The sequence below is a fragment of the Rhopilema esculentum genome, chromosome 13 (genome assembly GCF_057945365.1).
Source record: "Rhopilema esculentum isolate cy_ngs chromosome 13, ASM5794536v1, whole genome shotgun sequence".
Lineage (NCBI taxonomy): Eukaryota > Metazoa > Cnidaria > Scyphozoa > Rhizostomeae > Rhizostomatidae > Rhopilema > Rhopilema esculentum.
Genome location: NC_142827.1, coordinates 10,075,217 through 10,093,730, shown reverse-complemented (window position 1 = coordinate 10,093,730; position 18,514 = coordinate 10,075,217). Strand labels below are relative to the sequence as shown.

The 18,514-nt window shown below is 38.7% G+C and overlaps 1 protein-coding gene across 1 annotated transcript; it reads left to right on the top strand.

Annotated features, from left to right (window-relative positions):
- Nucleotides 1-15,525: 15,525 nt before the first annotated feature.
- On the top strand, nt 15,526-18,423 carry LOC148958643 (uncharacterized). The gene has a single exon (XM_089112193.1). The coding sequence runs from the start codon at nt 15,526-15,528 to the stop codon at nt 18,421-18,423; it is 2,898 nt and encodes a 965-aa protein (XP_088968319.1).
- Nucleotides 18,424-18,514: the final 91 nt, after the last annotated feature.

Here is an 18,514-nt window from a genome sequence, read left to right as displayed (position 1 = left end):
CGTCCTTGTCATATGTTACGGGCCTTTCATTCTTACAAACCTACTTCTAAGTTTCTTCAGTCAAGGTTTTCCAAGTTCTGTTTTAAGGTTAGTAAACATTTGGTCCTATAACATTGTGTACGTGAACTCATTCTTGAATGCTGTTGTGTTTCTTTGCAAAAAGGGTTGGTTTGGGAATGGCTCGCGACAAGATAAAACTGTGCTAGGCCTCAAGGTAGTGCGAAGAGGATCCAGCTCAAGAAACATTGCTTATGATAATAAAATCTTGCAGTCATTAAACATAAATAAACTGGAATGCAGCCGCTCAAGGTAGAGGCATTTACCCACGAACCGAAGTCTGTTGGAGGATCTATTAGCAAACTTCTCGTTTATCAGTTAATATAAACAGCATTGGTTGATACTTCAGAGACCTGCTTTGATTTTAATTTTCACAGTCGTTTAAACGGCATTTAGCAATTTTTGGAAATGGTGCTCTTAGCTGTCCAAAGTAGAGTTTGACGATTATGGGAAAAGTCTCGACGGATCTCCGTTGTTACTCGGCTTGATGTGCTCAGTTTTGCAAATTTTAAAGAGGAGGAGGTTTAAATTTGCAATCTTGTAGCTTTTAGTTGTCGAGCCGTGTCAATTTGGTTCTTGAACATAGCATCGTCAGACTTGTACGTTTAAAGTAAAATAAGATCGACTGTTTAACAGGAATGGCTAGTATGTAAATTGTGTTTTGTGTTCTCATATTTAATATTGAGCCATAAGGCGTATCAATTTGCCTCGATGACAATGTATATTTATATCTATGAGAATAAAATACAGAGGTGTCTTTATATAGTCACTGTAGATTTTGCCTTAAATTCGGACAAAGATTGGCAAAAGCCAAAGTCACTGGATCCACAGCTTTAACACGGGGTCGATTTCAGTTCAAGTTGAGCCCGTCTCTGAAAACCTGTTCTATGGCCACATTGGAAAGTTCCTTGCCACAGGGACAGATTTTATGCAAGTTGAAGGGTACCGACTGCTCAGTTTGCATTTGTCTGCTTTGATAGCAAATGTAGCTTTAATTCATAGTTGCTGGCAGTTCTTCTTTGCAAATGTAAAGATTAAAGTACGACTCTGTTAATCCTTGAGATGTAAGTAAACAATGTTCGTCAATTTTTTTATTCAAGACCAATTTCATTTAATTGGCGTAACTGGTCCTGCAAAGTCAAATATTGTAGGATTGACGCAAGGATATGTTCTAGAACTGATTCTTTTTCGAAAAAGGTGTTTGATTTCTCAGCTTTAAAGTGCTTATGAAATCAAATTTGACAAGGTTAAGATAAAGGCACACTTTTCCAAGCAAAATTTACTGATATCAGTGATATATGTTTAGGTGACTTTTTTTCTTGCGGAACTGTCTAGAAATTTAGTATCCCATTTTCGCGTTTTAGACTGTGACAAAGCGCGCGTTATCCTCGACGTCACAAAGTTTGCAAACACGAAAAAAGTTTGCGTTTAGTACACTAAGCAAAATGGAGGTCGCTATTTGAATCACCGTTAAATTTTCCGTAAAGGGCAATTTTAAGTTAGGGTACATATCCAGTCTTTTTAGCGCATCGAACTGTACTTTTTGCAAAGTTTTATACAGTTGTAAGTACGACTGAAAGACAATAATACCGTCTATTAAGGTGTGGGGCAGTGTACCCCAGTCTAGAAATAGAACAAGGGGGCAACTTTCAGATGGAGTCTTTATCCTATCATTTCTGCGTATCAGATTGCCGTCTGTTGCAATGTTTCCTGCCATTCTACCTACTTTCAGCAGAGGTATCAAAATAACGCCTCAGTGGAGACATGCGGTAGAGTACCCCGGTCTAAAAATAGCCCAAGGGGGCAATTTCAGTTATGTTCTATATCCTATCTTTTGTACCGTATCAAACTGTCCCCTGTTGTAAAGTTTCGTTCTGCTATAACCACTTTCAGAAGAGATATTTTGATAACGCCGTTAGGGGCTTGGGGCAAGGAACCCCGGTCTAAAAATAGAAAAGGGGGCAATTTTCAGTTGGGTTTCATATCCTATCTTTTTCAGCGTATCAAACTACCCCTTTTTGCAAAATTTCATGCTGGTATCACGATTTGCACAACTGTTTGACTAATAGCTCTGGCTAAGAGGTGTGGTATGTTTGTTGTGAAGACGGAACCAACTGCAAACCTTGTAACGTCACTGATTCTCTTGCTTTGTCACGCGCACTCATTGTTTTTAAAACCCTACAAACAAACCTTCCCGTGCAAATTTTTGAGTTAATTTTCCTTTTATATTGCAACAATATGTTGAAGTTTCAATTTCTTTAAAAAAAAACTGTCAAATTTCATTTCCTAAGCACTTTAAATGGAAACCATATAATTCAAATGCAGAATCGGCGTTAGATGCGCGGCGAGATTATACAAAAAAAGCAATTAAAGATTTCATCAAATCTTCATGATTACTTTAGGGATAGAAAGAGCAGATTTTTGTTTTGTAGAATCAACAATCTTTCTCAAATTTTCCATCATTGCTAATTTGAAATGAGATATTTATATTTAAGAGATCCGACAATTTGCAAAGCTGCTTGGCTCATTGCAAAACTTACGCAAGAAGAGCATACACACAAAGCTGGTAAACAAAAATTATGAGAAAGATGCTTAAAAGAAGCTTAATACATAAGGTGCTGTTACTCAGAGTTTCAAGCTAACAAACTTTGATAACTGCTTTTCTTTCTGTGGCAAAGATCCGGAGAATGCAGTCGAAAATCTACAAGATAAAATTTAAGTGCAAGCTCCTTTTTCGTATTTTATTATAATTGCTTGGAAAATGTAGTTGATTTCTAGTTGAAAGACCAGCGTTTCAGTACGGAATCTTCTCAGTTCTGGTCTGAGCCTTTAATTCTCAGTTCTATTGTTATACCTTCAGTTCTGATTTTCTGTAGACAAGAACCTAAAGGACCTCAAATCTTTCTCCAGGCCTTTTTCTCCAAAATTGAAGTTTCAAGTTCTTATGCTTTGTTTATACATCAGTATAGCTAGAATCCAGATTCCTACACAGTCTTCCTCCGGACGATTTCCCCGAGCATTGAAAATCTTCATTGACAAACAAAGCGGGGTTGCGGGCGTGGCCAATTTGTTTCTTTTTTTCATTAGCACGGCCGTGATCGTACGACCGAAAATTTCTTCTTGGCTCTGGGCATGACCTTGTCTTCATCTAGACAGTTTAGAATCGTGTAACGATTACTCCCTCCTCCCTTGCCACATTCCTAAAGCAACTTGCAATACATTCTCCTTTGTGCACTCGGTTTCCATATGAACAAGTTTGCAATCTTAATGGCCAGTCAGTTTACCAATGGTCACGTTACTGTTCTTCGCTATATCAACATAATTTACTCTCACCACATCATAGATCATATTATCTATGATCTCATGGAAGCATGTAGTTGCTAGCCACAGCCTTGTCTATACCGAAATATCATTTGGCATTTTATCATGAGTTAGCCAAACAAAAGTGCAAGATTAGACTTACTGCAGCTGTTTTTGCGAGTGGGCTGAAATAATTTCTACAAATAGCCTCTTCTTATTTTTATCTTGTATGTATCATTCGATCAGGGCGCACTTGAAATGCTTTATTGAATGTTTTCATTCTTTGTGTGCGTTTTTAAGCAACAAGCGAACACGTAATATTTGAAAAGACAACATACATTTTGCAATTATTTTAAAAAACATTTGAAAAGAACTATTTCCTAAGTTAAAATTAGAAAAAGTGCTGTGCCTAACATATCCTGATTACAATAAATTGAAATAATCTAACACTTACACCCTGCAAGTATATACTTTACTTGCTCTCTTTTTTCCGATATACATTTTACTTGCTCTCTTTTTAACAAGGAACACTCAACTTCTACCCTTGTTTCTTGAAGAAAATAAGTGTATTGGCCTAAACACAGTCGATGTCCGATAAATGGCTTGCGTAACTTGAATATTTCAGATTGGATAGGCAAACATAGAAATATAATTCAACCTTTTGATAATTGGTTTGCCTCTTGGTTATGCTAAATATGCTTGTGGGAGAACGTGCTCCATTTTAGAGAGTTTTCAAATTAAGGAGGTGTTTACTCGAAGCAATACAGTACTTGCCTCCCAGATGCCGCTTCAAGTGCTTACCACCTCACGGAAATTCCGTACACTTATAATTCATTGAATAGACCCCAGTGTAAAGCAAAGATGTGTATGCCCCGTTAGCAAAAGTACTGCTGAAATTATACAGGATTAGTGCTAGCTATTTGTGCTCAGGAAACGACCTGTTTGACAAAGCAATATATGTTATTGAATGTCTGATGACATGAAGACCTAACCTGGTAAAATCTTGCAATTTAACTTTAAAGATCCCCACCAGTGGCGTTGTGGCAGGGGGTCCAGGGGGCCATGCCCCCCTGAATATTGGCGCGATTGGACATAAGGGGGCGCCAAAATTGCTTGCTTTTGATATTTGGTTAGAAACATCAAAATTGATCGTACACGGGTAGAACACTTCGCAGTAACTTGCTGTGAACAATCAAATAAAACGTGCGATTCTACAATCGAAGCACGTTGCGTTGCCATGACCCAATCAAAATTTGTTTCATATATTGCTCCCTGTCGAAGAGGCGAAAGGAACAAGAAAGGGAGAGTAGGTTGTTAAGTTTGGGTTTTACAAAGTTAGGGCTACCGAAAATTAATCCCAACGAATTTTTTGGAAACCGAAATCTTTTGTGATTGAAATTAGGCTTGCTGACAACGCTAGAAAAACTCGTTTTACACCGATTGATTTGCAAACTAACAAACTCAATATCTTTTATACATCCAATACATATCTTTTTTCAGTTGTTTGCGTTCCTTCGTCATCAACAAATAAGATACCCAGCTCATCTTCAATTTCTTCTCTTTTGCTCTCTACATTCAAGAAATTTGAGTTCTCTATGGATAGAGCCGATGTTTCTTTTGACACTTGATAATTTCTCTCAATCATTTCCTTTTAACATTCCAGTGCTTTCAATTTGGACGCCTCAATTTTTAACTCACAATCGATCAGAATTTCTAATCCCTTCATGGCGATTGGCGATCGAGAATATTTGGAACTGTAAACGCATCCAATTTTATTTTGCTCCATAGGCTATAAAAAATGAAAAAGACCTCTTTCAAATAAGAGTTTATGATACTCTTCTTCATTTATTGAGCTGACATCAAAACCTGAGTTTACACCGAAGATCTTCGGGCCTAAGTACATGGAATGCATCATGGCAATCATTACAACAGCTTCTTGTTATTTACATCGATATGCACTCTGAGCAAAAGGTCACCCTTTTCTTTCTTTCCCCAACGCATGAATCCTCCCTTCCAAAATTTTTTCTAAAAATAAAAAATTAATGCTTTTCTGGGAATCGTCGAATTGTCTATTCTGAGCGGTATAGTAATTTGTTAAATTTTAGTCTGGGAGATGCATTTTTAGCCGCCATTTTAGAAGGCTTGATTTCAAAACTTTCTTGCGCGTCGGACCCAACATGTGGGTCCTCCTTTGTCACTAAGCTTGATCCTTAGCCCCCCAGATTCAATTTCTTGGCATCGTCTCTGTCCGATTCAATAGTGGGATTAAATGCTCGAAACTTTTAAGCTGTTAAAAGAACTACTATTTAATAACTACTAAGAAGCTACTAAATTGCTACAGAACTACTCTCACAACAAACTTGAGCCATGTGTGTAGTTCCCCCAAACAAAAATAAGCTTACTCTGAAGCTGGTATTCTGGATACAATTAACGAGTTCAAGGGGCCGCCAACCTGTATGAAACAGCATTGTAAATGAATACAATGTCTTTGATTAATATTTTATGTTTTGCCTACCGTATTTCCTCGAAAATAGGCCGACCCTCGAAGATAGCCCAATTCGAAATTGCTGGATCTTTTACCGAAGTACGATCGAGAAGGTCAAATGTTAGGATTACATAATTTTTTTATTTACGTATACATACTCCCATCTCTAGTCAAAACGTATTCATTAAATTTTAAGCTCAATTTTACTGAAATAGACCGATGGGTGTTTTGCCGAACCTCACTTACAATTGGCCCGCTTGCCATCCATCTATTTTCGAACATGTTTATCGTTTAAGGAAGGCTTAACAAATCTTCAACATAAAATTACATAATATAATGTGGCATGACATTTTGATAACACAACGAAACAAAACAAAGCACAACATAACATAACATAACATAACATAACATAACATAACATAACATAACATAACATAACATAACATAACATAACATAACATAACATAACATAACATAACATAACATAACATAACATAACATAACATAACATAAAATATTATATTTCATTTCTTCTTTGAAATACAATATGTTGTGTTGATGATGTATAATTTGTAGCTTTGTAGTACCTGAACTAGCTTAGCTGCAACCTGATACAGAAATTTGCACTTCAGGTTGAAATCGCAGGTTTAGCAGTTTATATACAGGGCGAAGGATTTTGAAAGACTGTCGTGTCGAATTCTTGTTTCGAGTCAGTTTTGACGTGGTTTGAAGTAACAATTTATTACACTGTTGAATTGTAAAACCAGCATGGGTTCAAAAGCCATTTTTAAATGATTATTCTTGGACACGTGCCAAAAAAACAATCTCAATTTTCCATTTGAAGACATGGAACGATTTAAAAGTGTTAAGGTCGATACATAAAGCTGCATTTTGCCGGACCACGTCCATTTGGTTGCATAAAAATTCACTTCAGGCTATTCAGTAATGTCTTCGCCCTTTCTTCGATCAATATCGACATGGTGTTTGCATGCAGTGGTAAAAAAGGTAAAAAAATATAAAGATGTTCTTCGCTGCAAAAGATTTAATGTCAATCTACTAACTATTGTGCTTAGATCCCGGGCACGCTATCATAGCGTATTTTAGGCAAGCCTTTACGCTGAAAAACTTCTTTAGGTTGACTACTGCAAGATTGACTACGCCTTTGCTTCATCCCAACCCTCTAAGCAAGGAAGCTATTCCTCGTTTTATACATGTTAATATTTTTCACCTTTTTGTCAAGAGGGTGGAAACACTTGTTTGCGAATGCTTAGTAAGTGAGAAGTTGCAAAATGCTCCTATCTTCTTTGCACTGTCCACGATGCAGCCCAACACTATAATCAAGGCACTACTTAAATATTATGCAGTAATAGCTGTACAGTGCGATGTCGCGCAACTTCGTCACTAGTGCAGCAAGCCTGACATGCTTAATTTCTGGTATATTTGGCCATGTATATGCATACTGCAAACTGCCCTACATAGCTCCTTCCTGCAAGAAATGAGCCAATTTATCATTTTGTCCGCTGTAAAAATATTGGTAAACAACATACCATACTGTTTTAGGTTTGAGACAGAAAATCATTCACTTTATGATAGTTAATGTCTAGGTCAACATTTTGTAGTTCAGCCTTTTGATAGTTTGTTTTGCGTAACAGTATTACCCGCTACGCAAAGTAAGGGGCGTGTCCCAACAATTTTCTAGTAACCTAACCTCACTCTGATTGATGACTTCTTCATCTTTGGATCTGGAACCCATAATTTCAACTCACAAGAGATATCTGTAAGGAAGAACTTTATACGTTGCTAAAGATTTAATATTGCAAGGATAAGAAATCATGACTTGAAAATAACCATTACTTGAAAGTGTAAGTTGCGAAAGTAGCAAACAGATTAAGTAAGCCATTCATTGTACAAAATTTGAAGGCTGCACGAAAACCAGTAATATTTTGCATCATTCTTTTAAAAAATTTGCATTGCACTTTTCTTTCACCACTCCTCAGAGTATTAATGAAATATTGAATAATAGCTGACCGGAAACTTTTCCGTGTTTTCATTAACCTTCTGCGCTTTTACTGGAAAAGACTTTCCTGTCCAACCTTTGAGTAGTTTCTTTATCTATGCTTTCATCTGTTTGCTTCTGTGGCCACCCTATGCTAAAGGGTTTTGTGCAAAAACATTAAGATGCAACAACTTTAAGATGCATCAGTCTCACTCTAACTATTGGTCAGTTTATTGCAATGTTGATGAAAGCAAGAAGCATTCGAAAATAAGTTGGAAAAACAGCTTCTGTATGTCCGATTGAATATGTAATCTTCTTAGTCAGTAATTTCATGAATCGAAATGGAATTTATCAATCATTTCTAATCTAACGAGAGTCTTCAATAATAAATCTGTAATCATGATAGTCCACCAAATTTGTCAAAATAAAGATCAATCATAATAAGTCTTATTCTTTAACTAGGTCAACCGTCCGTAATTTTGTACCAAACATTTTTCCCTTTTTTACCTGATCTGGATTATAAAAATACGTCAAGCGATTTCTGTAACATTAATTGGAGCTTTTATGTGAATGACATCATGCATTGCAGATGCGTTGCGTTTTGGACCTAAACACCCTATCAGATCAAAGCTAGAAGCAACGAGGAATCGAGGTACTTTGAGGAACATTCGAAACCCCTCCACTCCCTTCTACCACCTCAGATCATGAGAAACTGAGGACTTTTTGAAATTTATGCCAAGATGGACGTATTTATTTGCTTACTTTAGTGATTGTGGCCTATTCTGCATACGCAACACTCCCTTTGTTAGTCTGTGCTTCAGCCCCTAACTTGAAGATAGAGGTCTATTGGGTCTGGAGCACTGGCGCGCCCTTTCTTAGATGGAGCATTGGCCTATACAATTTTTCTCAGTAAACTTTAATTTTCCTTCTACATTAAGCTAAAAATATGTTTAACTGGAGATTGTTAAGTCATACTTCTTGTTATTACCAGCAATTGCATCTCCTTTTTCCTTCGTCATCTCCCTTCTTTCAGTCGCTTTAGGAGTATTGTTGAGGCCATTATGGAGACAGTTGTTGTATCGTAGGTGCAGCAAGATGCACATGAAGATCAGAGCATTCCATTCTTATCATAATAATAATCATAATAGAAGTAAAACAGACGTTTTGATAGATAATTGAGTTCTTTGGTTACAATGTCTAGGAGGGCAGTAGACGTGTTGCATGGTGTTATCTTTTATGCTATCTAATATTTTTAAGATATTTATTAATTGCACGTCTCTTTTTGTTTTGAAATGTCTTGGAGGTCTTCTTGTTTCTCACAACTGTTTTAAAACTCAATATACTCTAGACATAGTGTTAAAAGTATGTCTGCATATTTTGCAAAATAAGATTTCATTTCATGGTCTGATATATCAACACATCATATTTAGACGTATCGATTTCTGATTTGTTTTTGAGTTGCTACATCGTATCCCGTTTTTAGCTTCCCTCAATTACGCTTACAAGCACTCGACAAAAGAGATCCACTTTGTTTTATCAAGATAAAGTTATGCATATCTTATTTTATCTTAGTTTTATCGAACATCGTTATCGACTGGCCCGTATTATAAGTTTACGATATTTTTTGATTCTAAAGAACTTTAAAGGGGTTTTTTCAGTGGTTGGGGTTGACCATGTGTCAAACCGTCAGACCAAGAAATAGTGCTGAAGACAATCTGCACCCGGTGGGCGCACGTTTTCAATGAAGCAAATTAGTGATCTTTCTTTCAAAGAGACGTCTTTATGATTTGTCAGGCTAAACAAGGGTCTAAAACACAAAATACTTTATTTAAATGTCAGCATGTTGGGCCTTCAATTATCGGGATACTTTTCGTGGAATCAATTAAACCCACTTTGTAGAATAATCGTTGGAAAATAATTCACGAAGTAGTATTTTTATACAGAGTAAAGTGTCCGAGGCGAGCAAGCTAGGAAGTTTTGGACACATCCTTTTCGTTGGCTTGAATATTTTCCTTTTCTTCCACAAGCATATTTAGCATATCAAGTATGCAAACCAATTATCGAAAGGTTTAATTATTATTATAAGTTTGCCAATAAAAGATATTGTAAGAATTATTATTATTTAAATTTTTCCATTCTGAAAATATTCAAATGACGCAAGTTTATCTGACATCGACTGTGTATAGGTCAATACACTCATTTTCTATAAGAAACAAGGTTAGAAGGTGTGTGTTCCAAATTCTTAATGTTTCAGGAAATTTAACGATTCCTTGTTTCTTTTAAGGGCAAGATTTTACATTTTAACATATAATTTCCAGCAGAAACGTGTTTTGGATTGGTTTTGCAGCTATTTTTTATAAAGTTTCAGAGTTCTTTGTTTTTTCAAAATTTGTATGTTTCTTAATTATTTTTTGCTTTGAGTACTGATGTTTCTCAAATTTTTCTGAGTGTCCAGTGACTTTGGGCAATTTTCCTACAATAAAAACGAGTAACATGCAGTATCGGTAAATATTGTTGAATGATATCAATTTCTCACATCAAATTAATTTTTGTAACCAGAAAAGCACTCGACTTTAAGTGGCTTAATATGATAAAATTGATGATAATTCAATTTGTTGTGTACACATAAACTGAGAGTATTAATGGAATATAGCAAATTATCGTTGTTGTCATTTTTGTGGGAACTGATGACGTAACTGATAACTGAATCCTGAGAACTGATTATCGATAAGTATCATATCATCTGTGTCTCTTAATCAATCAATGCCTCTTAATCAATCCTTCTGAAACTGTAAGTGAGTAAGGGGAAAGTTGAAAAATGAGACATTTCAACTGAAATATGTTATTCGAATGAAGGTTGAAGAGATCTCCTAACTATGCCCCGAGAGACAACAGTACGAATACTCGTGCCCACCCCCCCCCCCCCCCTTTGCATAGACACCGGCTTTTAATCTCTCTGAGGTGGCTAAAAATTCGAAATTAAAGTGCTCTTGTAGATTGTCTTTGATATTTGGTTTACATCACTTGTTTATGTTTTAGTTACACTTCAGTCCCAACAACCCGAACAATAGACAGGTTTGCGGGCAGTGGCGTAGATAGGAGAATGCGGGCAGTGGCGTAGATAGGAGGGGCGAGAAACTTTGGTTTTCCGAGAAAAGCCTCAAAAGCATTCTTATGTTTTCATAAGTTTGAACCTAATATAACTACATCATAACTGAAATAAAACAGAAGCTAACCTTTTTATAATATTTTTATAGTCAGTGTCATAAATCATACTTCTTGAAAATTTTCAAGATTTCTCCTCGAAGGCATTTTTAAGAAATCGTTACCTCTTAAGATTTTTCTTTTCATAATATAACAAGGCTTTTCGCCCCCCTGTGACCTCCTCTTCCTACGTCACTGATTTGTAGGTGCTATTTTCATAATATTGATGAATATTGATTAAATCGACAAAAAAGCTAAAACACAGCGTTTGTCTCTTCTTTGTCCCTTTGTCCCGACTAATTGAAATTAAATCATACCGACCGTATGTGTCCCTTTTCAACCTGACAAAAGCATCATTTATAGAAAGACTTACAGTGTAAAAACGAATACATCAGAAAGTAAAATGGAGGTGATTTCATAAACACGCTGAATATATTCTCAAATAAAAGATGTTTTTTAGATTCTAAGAACTAAATTAAACATTTTTATTCAAACCATACAAAAGCTCATATCTGTATTTGTTTTCTTTTAGATTTGTTTGATCACCTTTCCAGACGCATTTTTAGTATCAGAAAATATTGTTTCACCTACCGTTTCACACATAGTATCAGCTCAGCAAGCAAAATCGTATTTGCTCAGTATGTTAATGGAAAATTATTCAGAGATTTTTAGGTCTTGCTTACTGTCCTTGTTTCCTATAATCAGACATACAGCCAGCTAAAGTTTAAGTTTTCTACCAGCGCTCCCCAATAACAGCCCTGTTTAACATGCCGACGAAATCCATCCCTGGTGAGAAATTTCCCGACTGGGGAGTCCCTTTTTCGAAAATTCGAAGGAGACGGGTTTCTTTGTTCATTTCCCCAACCTTCCTCTCTGAAAGCTTGAATTCCCCCACCCCTCCTCCCAGTCGGTTTAAGTTTCCTTCTTTGGCACGACATCTTGTCTCCTTGCAGTCCCTGGCAAATTTGGCTGCCCAGGCCATTTTTACTTGCAGTCCCTGGTGAAGAAAAGAGCTCGGTAGGCGTTTTACACGGGGGTGTCCAAGCAGTGGTGGCCTCAAAGGGGATAATTACCCCCCCCCCACTTTTGTCAAAACATGGTCCACATGTTTCTAATTAAAATTGATTAAAAAACGCTAGGTAGGGGTAGATCATACTTTCTCGGAAAAATTAAACTTGTACAAAACCCTGAAACGAAGCAAAAGTGGCGTGGTCTCACTGACTACGCCCATTACCATCCCATTCGGCAGTAGCTAGCACCGCCACTGTGTCCAAGAGCTCTGGCTATCCAACCAGAACAGCTTCTGAAGATGGCCTAATTTATGGAATCATCAGCTGCAAAGCCCATGGTGGCTTTAAGTCTTCCAATAACACGATTAATCATAAAAGTCGAGCACAGCATTATGCACACTTAATTTTTACATCTTTTAGAACTATGGTTTAAGTAATACTAATAGAAAAAATGAATGGGTAATCGAATCCCACCATAGGTCAACAAGGTAGGCAGGTTAACCATTAAAAGTGAAAATTTAGGTCAAATGGCATGTATTTGAATAGAGGAACTAGATTATTTCATCATATTGATCAAACTTTGAAAATATATAATGATATTCAATCACATTGAAAGTTTTAATCATATCTATTTTAAATGGAATTTAATAGCCTCACATGAGCCTTTCATCACAAGGTCAATACCTGTTGACTTCATAAATTGCCTTGCTTTGGAAATGATTTGCATCCCTTGAAACATCACTATTGTCAAGATTCTTAATAAACATTATACTTAGCTTGAAATAGTGGAACGTTCCAGAACATACTAGAACTTTTGCTTGTTTGTAATCCCTTAGAATAGCTCTTCATAGTAGCTTATTTAGGCCTAATGTAAACACATAGCCTCGTTTTCGTTTTATTGACGTAATTGTACCTCGGGAACCTTCATGAACTTTCTGAGGGTATCCCAAATTAGCTATAACGTAATTAATATTTTTAGAAGCCTTGTAATAAAATGGTACGCAATAATGACAGCGGTTGCTAGAACATTCTTAGACTTAGGTATAAAAGCAGTCGAGATTGTTGAAGTAGTAGTAGTTGTGTTGATCGTGAACGTGATAAACATTAAAGATTTCTGTGAACAGATTCGTGATTTATTGTCGCGGCTAACTATACGATTCCCGACAAAGTGGCACCTCCGACGGGACTATTCCGAAGTTTAGCGAATAAGTCTCGAGCAATTTAATTCACAATGGATTCTAACGAAATAATGAAGAAACTGGAGGATAAATTCAAGATTTTGGATATCAAGGACAAGTCCACGGCCAGAATTCTGGAAGATAACAAGGAACGAGAGCTCAGAAGACACCTTCAAGCCATAGAAAGCCGACTACAGGAAATTTATTCTTTTAGAGAGCAAGTCGAAAACATTTTGATGGAAGAAAACGAGAGCGTAGAGAAGGTGGAAGAATGGGGTGCTGAGCTCGACGCAAGAGTAGAGAGGTTCGAGCATACGATTGAATTGACAAGCAATGCCATTTCAGCATTGGATTCACACAGAGAAAAGGAAAAGATTGAGAGAGAAAGACAAGAAGAGGAGCTGCGGTTACGAAGAAGATTTGAAGAAGAAAGACGCCTCGAAGAGATGAGATTGCAGTTCAGAGAGCAGTACCAATCTAAACAGTCCGTGGAGAAAACGCTGAACACGCAGGAAGGAGATATGAGGGTTAAGCTTCCAAAACTCAGCATAACAAAATTTAATGGTACTGTCATCGATTGGACGAGATTTTGGAACCAATTCAGTACAGAAATAGATACGGCGAAGATATCAAATGTCTCGAAATTCTCCTACCTCAAGGAACTGCTGGATTCAAAGGTACGACTTCTTATAGATGGACTGCCATTTACATCTGAAGGATACGAGCGAGCCAAGAACATATTGCAGACCAAATTTGGTAAGACGAGTGAAATTGTCACCGCACATGTGAAGGGGATCATGGATCTACCTACAATCAATGGATCAAACGCTGCCAAAATACATGAATTCTATCAGAAACTCCTTACTCATGTGCAAGCAATGGAGACCATGGGAAAACTGAAAACAATCAATGGCTACGTCAGGCTCCTAATTGATAGACTCCCTGGGATTCGGTCAGACCTGGTGAGAGACGACGATCAATGGCACGCCTGGGAATTTCCGCAGCTTGTAGAAGCAATTCGGAGATGGACCGAAAGGAATCCTATCCCGGAAGAAGGAAAAGAACACAGTACACCCCATCGGAGATTTGAGAGAACGCTCCAAACCTATCAGAAACCATGGAAATCAAACAGCTGTGCGTATTGTGACAGTGAACGGCACAAACCTATTAACTGCCAACGTGTGACTTCTCCAGAAGCACGGAAGCAGCTTATATCTAAGAAACGACTTTGCTTCAATTGCCTCGGTGCGAATCACAGAGCCTCTGAATGCAAGAGCCAAAAGGGGTGCTCCAAATGCGGAGCAAGGCACCATTCATCAATCTGCAACAAATCTCGGGAGCCAACAGACCAAACAATGCTGACGTCAGAAACACGCCATGTTACATACCCAGTGGTGGTCGTGAAAGTCAATGGAGTGAAATGCAGAGCGCTGCTAGACACAGGAGCAGGGAGCTCATACGCATCAGCCACACTCATCAATCGCATTGGTGTTTCAGCATCGAGAGTCGAGCAAAGACAAATAGAAATGATGATGCACACGACTACGAGGAAGATCCAAATTTACAACCTTAAAATCAGCAACTGTGACGAAGATTTCGAATTGTGCACTGATGTCAGCAAGGTGGAAAAGAACGTTCTTCTGTCATTGGCAAATCCGAATTATGAGGGCATGATCAGAAAGTTCAGCCATTTAAAAGGTATAAAGATGACAGAAACTGACACAAAGAGTGAGCTGCCAGTGCATTTGGTGCTTGGAGCAAGTGAGTATTCTCGAATAAAAACTTCAGTACCACCAAAGATCGGACATATTGGTGAGCCTGTGGCTGAATACACGCGGTTTGGCTGGACAATAATTTCGCCAGGAACTGAGTTGGACTTGTCAAATTTGTACCTCACAAGATCTACAGATGAAGATTACGACCGCCTGTGCAGCCTTGACGTCCTTGGGATCCAAGATTCGCCATCTAACAGAACAAATTCAGTCTACGAAGACTTCAAGCAACAGCTAGTGAGAAGCGATGAGGGTTGGTATGAAACAGGACTACGATGCTGTGATAAAGGAGTACTTGGACCAGGGAATAGTGGAAAGGGTGTCTGACAACGTTCAACCTACAGAAAAGATATTCTACATTCCACATAAAGCGGTTGTGCGAGACCAAGCTGAGAGTACTAAGCTGCGAGTAGTGTTTGACGCTTCAGCAAAACAAGATGACAGCAGCCCTTCACTGAATGACTGCCTTGAAACGGGACCTCCACTGCAAAATCTTCTATTGAGCATCATTGTAAGGAACAGGATGAAACCAATCGCATTAGCTGGTGACATCAAGAAAGCCTTCCTGCAGGTAAGAATACGCCCTGAGGACCGGGATGCATTACGGTTCCATTGGGTAAAGGACATTCATACAGAGGAACGAGAAGTTCTCAGATTTTCCAGGGCTTTATTTGGTTTAACGCAGTCTCCATTCCTTCTTGGAGGCACAATTGAACAACATTTATCAGGGTATGGTGACAAATATCACCGATGGATAGAAGAGATAAGAAGAAGTCTCTACGTCGATGATATTATAAGTGGTGGCTGCACCTCTGACGAGGTCAGGGAGTTAAAGAGTACGGCAGTTGAAGTTTTCAAAGATGCAGGATTTGAATTGCACAAATGGCATTCCAATGAAAAGCACTTTGAAAGTGACCAACGAGATGAGCAAGATTTGGAGCAGTCTTATGCAAAGCAGCAACTGGGAGTAAAGAATAACGAAGCAAAACTGCTTGGACTTCACTGGAATAAAACAGATGATACAATTGCTGTGATGTTCCCGGAAAACCGTGGCGAGATGACGAAAAGAGGAGTCCTGCAAACGCTTGCATCAATTTACGATCCAATTGGTATTGCATCTCCTGTCACACTGCAAGGGAAAGTTTTCTTCAGAGAGCTTTGTGACATGAAATTATCCTGGGATCAACAGCTGCCGGAAAACCTCGAGAGGAGATGGAAACTGTTCTGTGAAAATCTAACACCAAAAATAGAAGCAGCAAGGAGTCTTTGCACTTACAAGGAAGAAATCAATTTGGTTAATCTACATGCCTTTGGCGATGCCAGTAATCTCGGAACATCTGCATGTGTTTACGCTGTGGTGCATCAGCCTTCAGGTATCAGTCAAGGTATTATAGCGGCAAAGTCACGATTGTCAAAAAAGGATACAACAATCCCAAGACTGGAACTAGTAGCATCACACATGGCTGCAAATTTATTGGAAAACGTCAAAAATGCCTTTGAAAATCTACCAATTGGGAGAGCAACAGCATGGACGGACAGCAAAGTGGCATTGCATTGGATTAGAGGAGAAGGAAGGTATAAGCAGTTCGTGAACAACAGGGTAAAGAAGATACGAACGAAAGAGTTCATCAGTTGGAGACACATACCAGGAGAATGCAACCCTGCGGATGTTGGAAGTCGCGGCTGCTCTGCAATTCAACTACAAGGCAACCAACTCTGGTGGAAGGGCCCTTCATGGCTTCCAAACGAAGAAAATTGGCCTGAAGACATCACAACAGTACCGTCGACTGAAAGTGAAACTGAAGCAAGGAAAATCAAGGACGTTTTAGCTACTGCAGTCAACACTCCTGGAAACTTTGATGACATCATGCATCGATTTTCCTTCAAGAAAGCAATTCGAATAACAGGCTGGATGCTGCGTTTCAAGAACAATTCCTTAGCAGATGAGAAAATAGATGGACCGCTGACAGCAGAAGAGTTCAATGCAGCAAATGAGATTTGGATAAGAAGGGTTCAAGAAGAAGCAACCAAAACCTCAGTATTCGAGCAACAAATGCATCAGCTGAATCTTAAGAAAAACGACAAGGGAATTTACGTATGCGCTGGCCGATTACAAGGTGAATATCCAGTTTTTCTGCCAACGGATGCAGCATATACCGAGAGGCTTGTGATGAATGCACATCTGAATACATTGCATGGGGGAGTCGGACTAACAATTACAAAGATTAGAGAACGCTACTGGGTACCAAAGTTGCGACAACTCACCAAAAAATTGTTTCGTAGCTGCTTTGGGTGTAAGCGGTTTCATGCCATGCCACTCTGGAAGCCTCCACAAGCAAACCTACCAACAGAACGTACGACAGGTGATAGGCCGTTTCAAGTTATAGGACTGGACTATGCTGGACCCTTGTACTACAAGAAAAGGGAAAAAAGGATGGGTAAGGCTTACATTCTTCTGTTTAGCTGCAGTCTTACTCGTGCCATTTGCCTCGAATTACTTCCAGATCAATCATTAGAGAGATTCCTACCAACCCTGAAGAAGTTCATTGCAAGAAGAGGCAGGCCGGAAAAGATATACTCTGATAACTTTTCGACCTTTGTGGCAGCAGCAAAATGGTTAAAGAATGTGCAGAGAAATGAACACGTACAGGACTTTCTTTCTCAACATAATGTCAGATGGCAATTCAACCTAAGCCGAGCCCCTTGGTGGGGTGGGCAGTTCGAAAGAATGGTTGGGCTGGTCAAACAAGTTTTGTATAAAGTTGTTGGCAAATCAACGCTGACTTGGGAAGAGCTGGCTGACGTGTTGCAGGATGTAGAGTTAACAATCAACAACAGACCACTCGGATACGTGGAAGATGATGTCCAAATGCCGATTCTGACACCAAACACGATGCTATTCGGTCAACCGAATAGTGTGCCAGACGAAAACGCTGATGAGATAGATGATAGAGACCTTAGAAGAAGGGCACGGTATCTAAACGAATGCAAAAGGAAGATATGGAACCGTTGGAGCAGTGAATATATACGTGGGCTCAGGGAAAGGCATAACCTACAGCATCATGGCAGAACAAACAAGCTAACGGTTGGTGATGTTATGATCATCAAGGGGGATCAAAAGAACAGGAGCCACTGGAAACTCGGCATTGTAAGTGACCTCATCAAAGGGAAAGATGGAATAGTTAGAGGAGCAAAACTCAGAGCTGGGAATACAACACTTGAGCGTGCAGTGCAGCACTTGTATCCCCTGGAGCTTCAGTGCAACAGCTCACGCGAGAAACCTACTCCAGACACGGGGACGAAACAACTGAACGTAGAGGCCACAGAGTTCAGACCAAAACGAGACGCAGCTGTAGCTGCTAGGATGAGAATAGCAAATCAGACAGATGCAGACAACGAAGAGCCACTGGTAGAATGGTGATGCAGCGGATTGGGCTTCTTCCTGACAAGTGTACATTTGAGAACAATGCAATTCTCAAATGGGGGGAGAGTGTCAAGATTCTTAATAAACA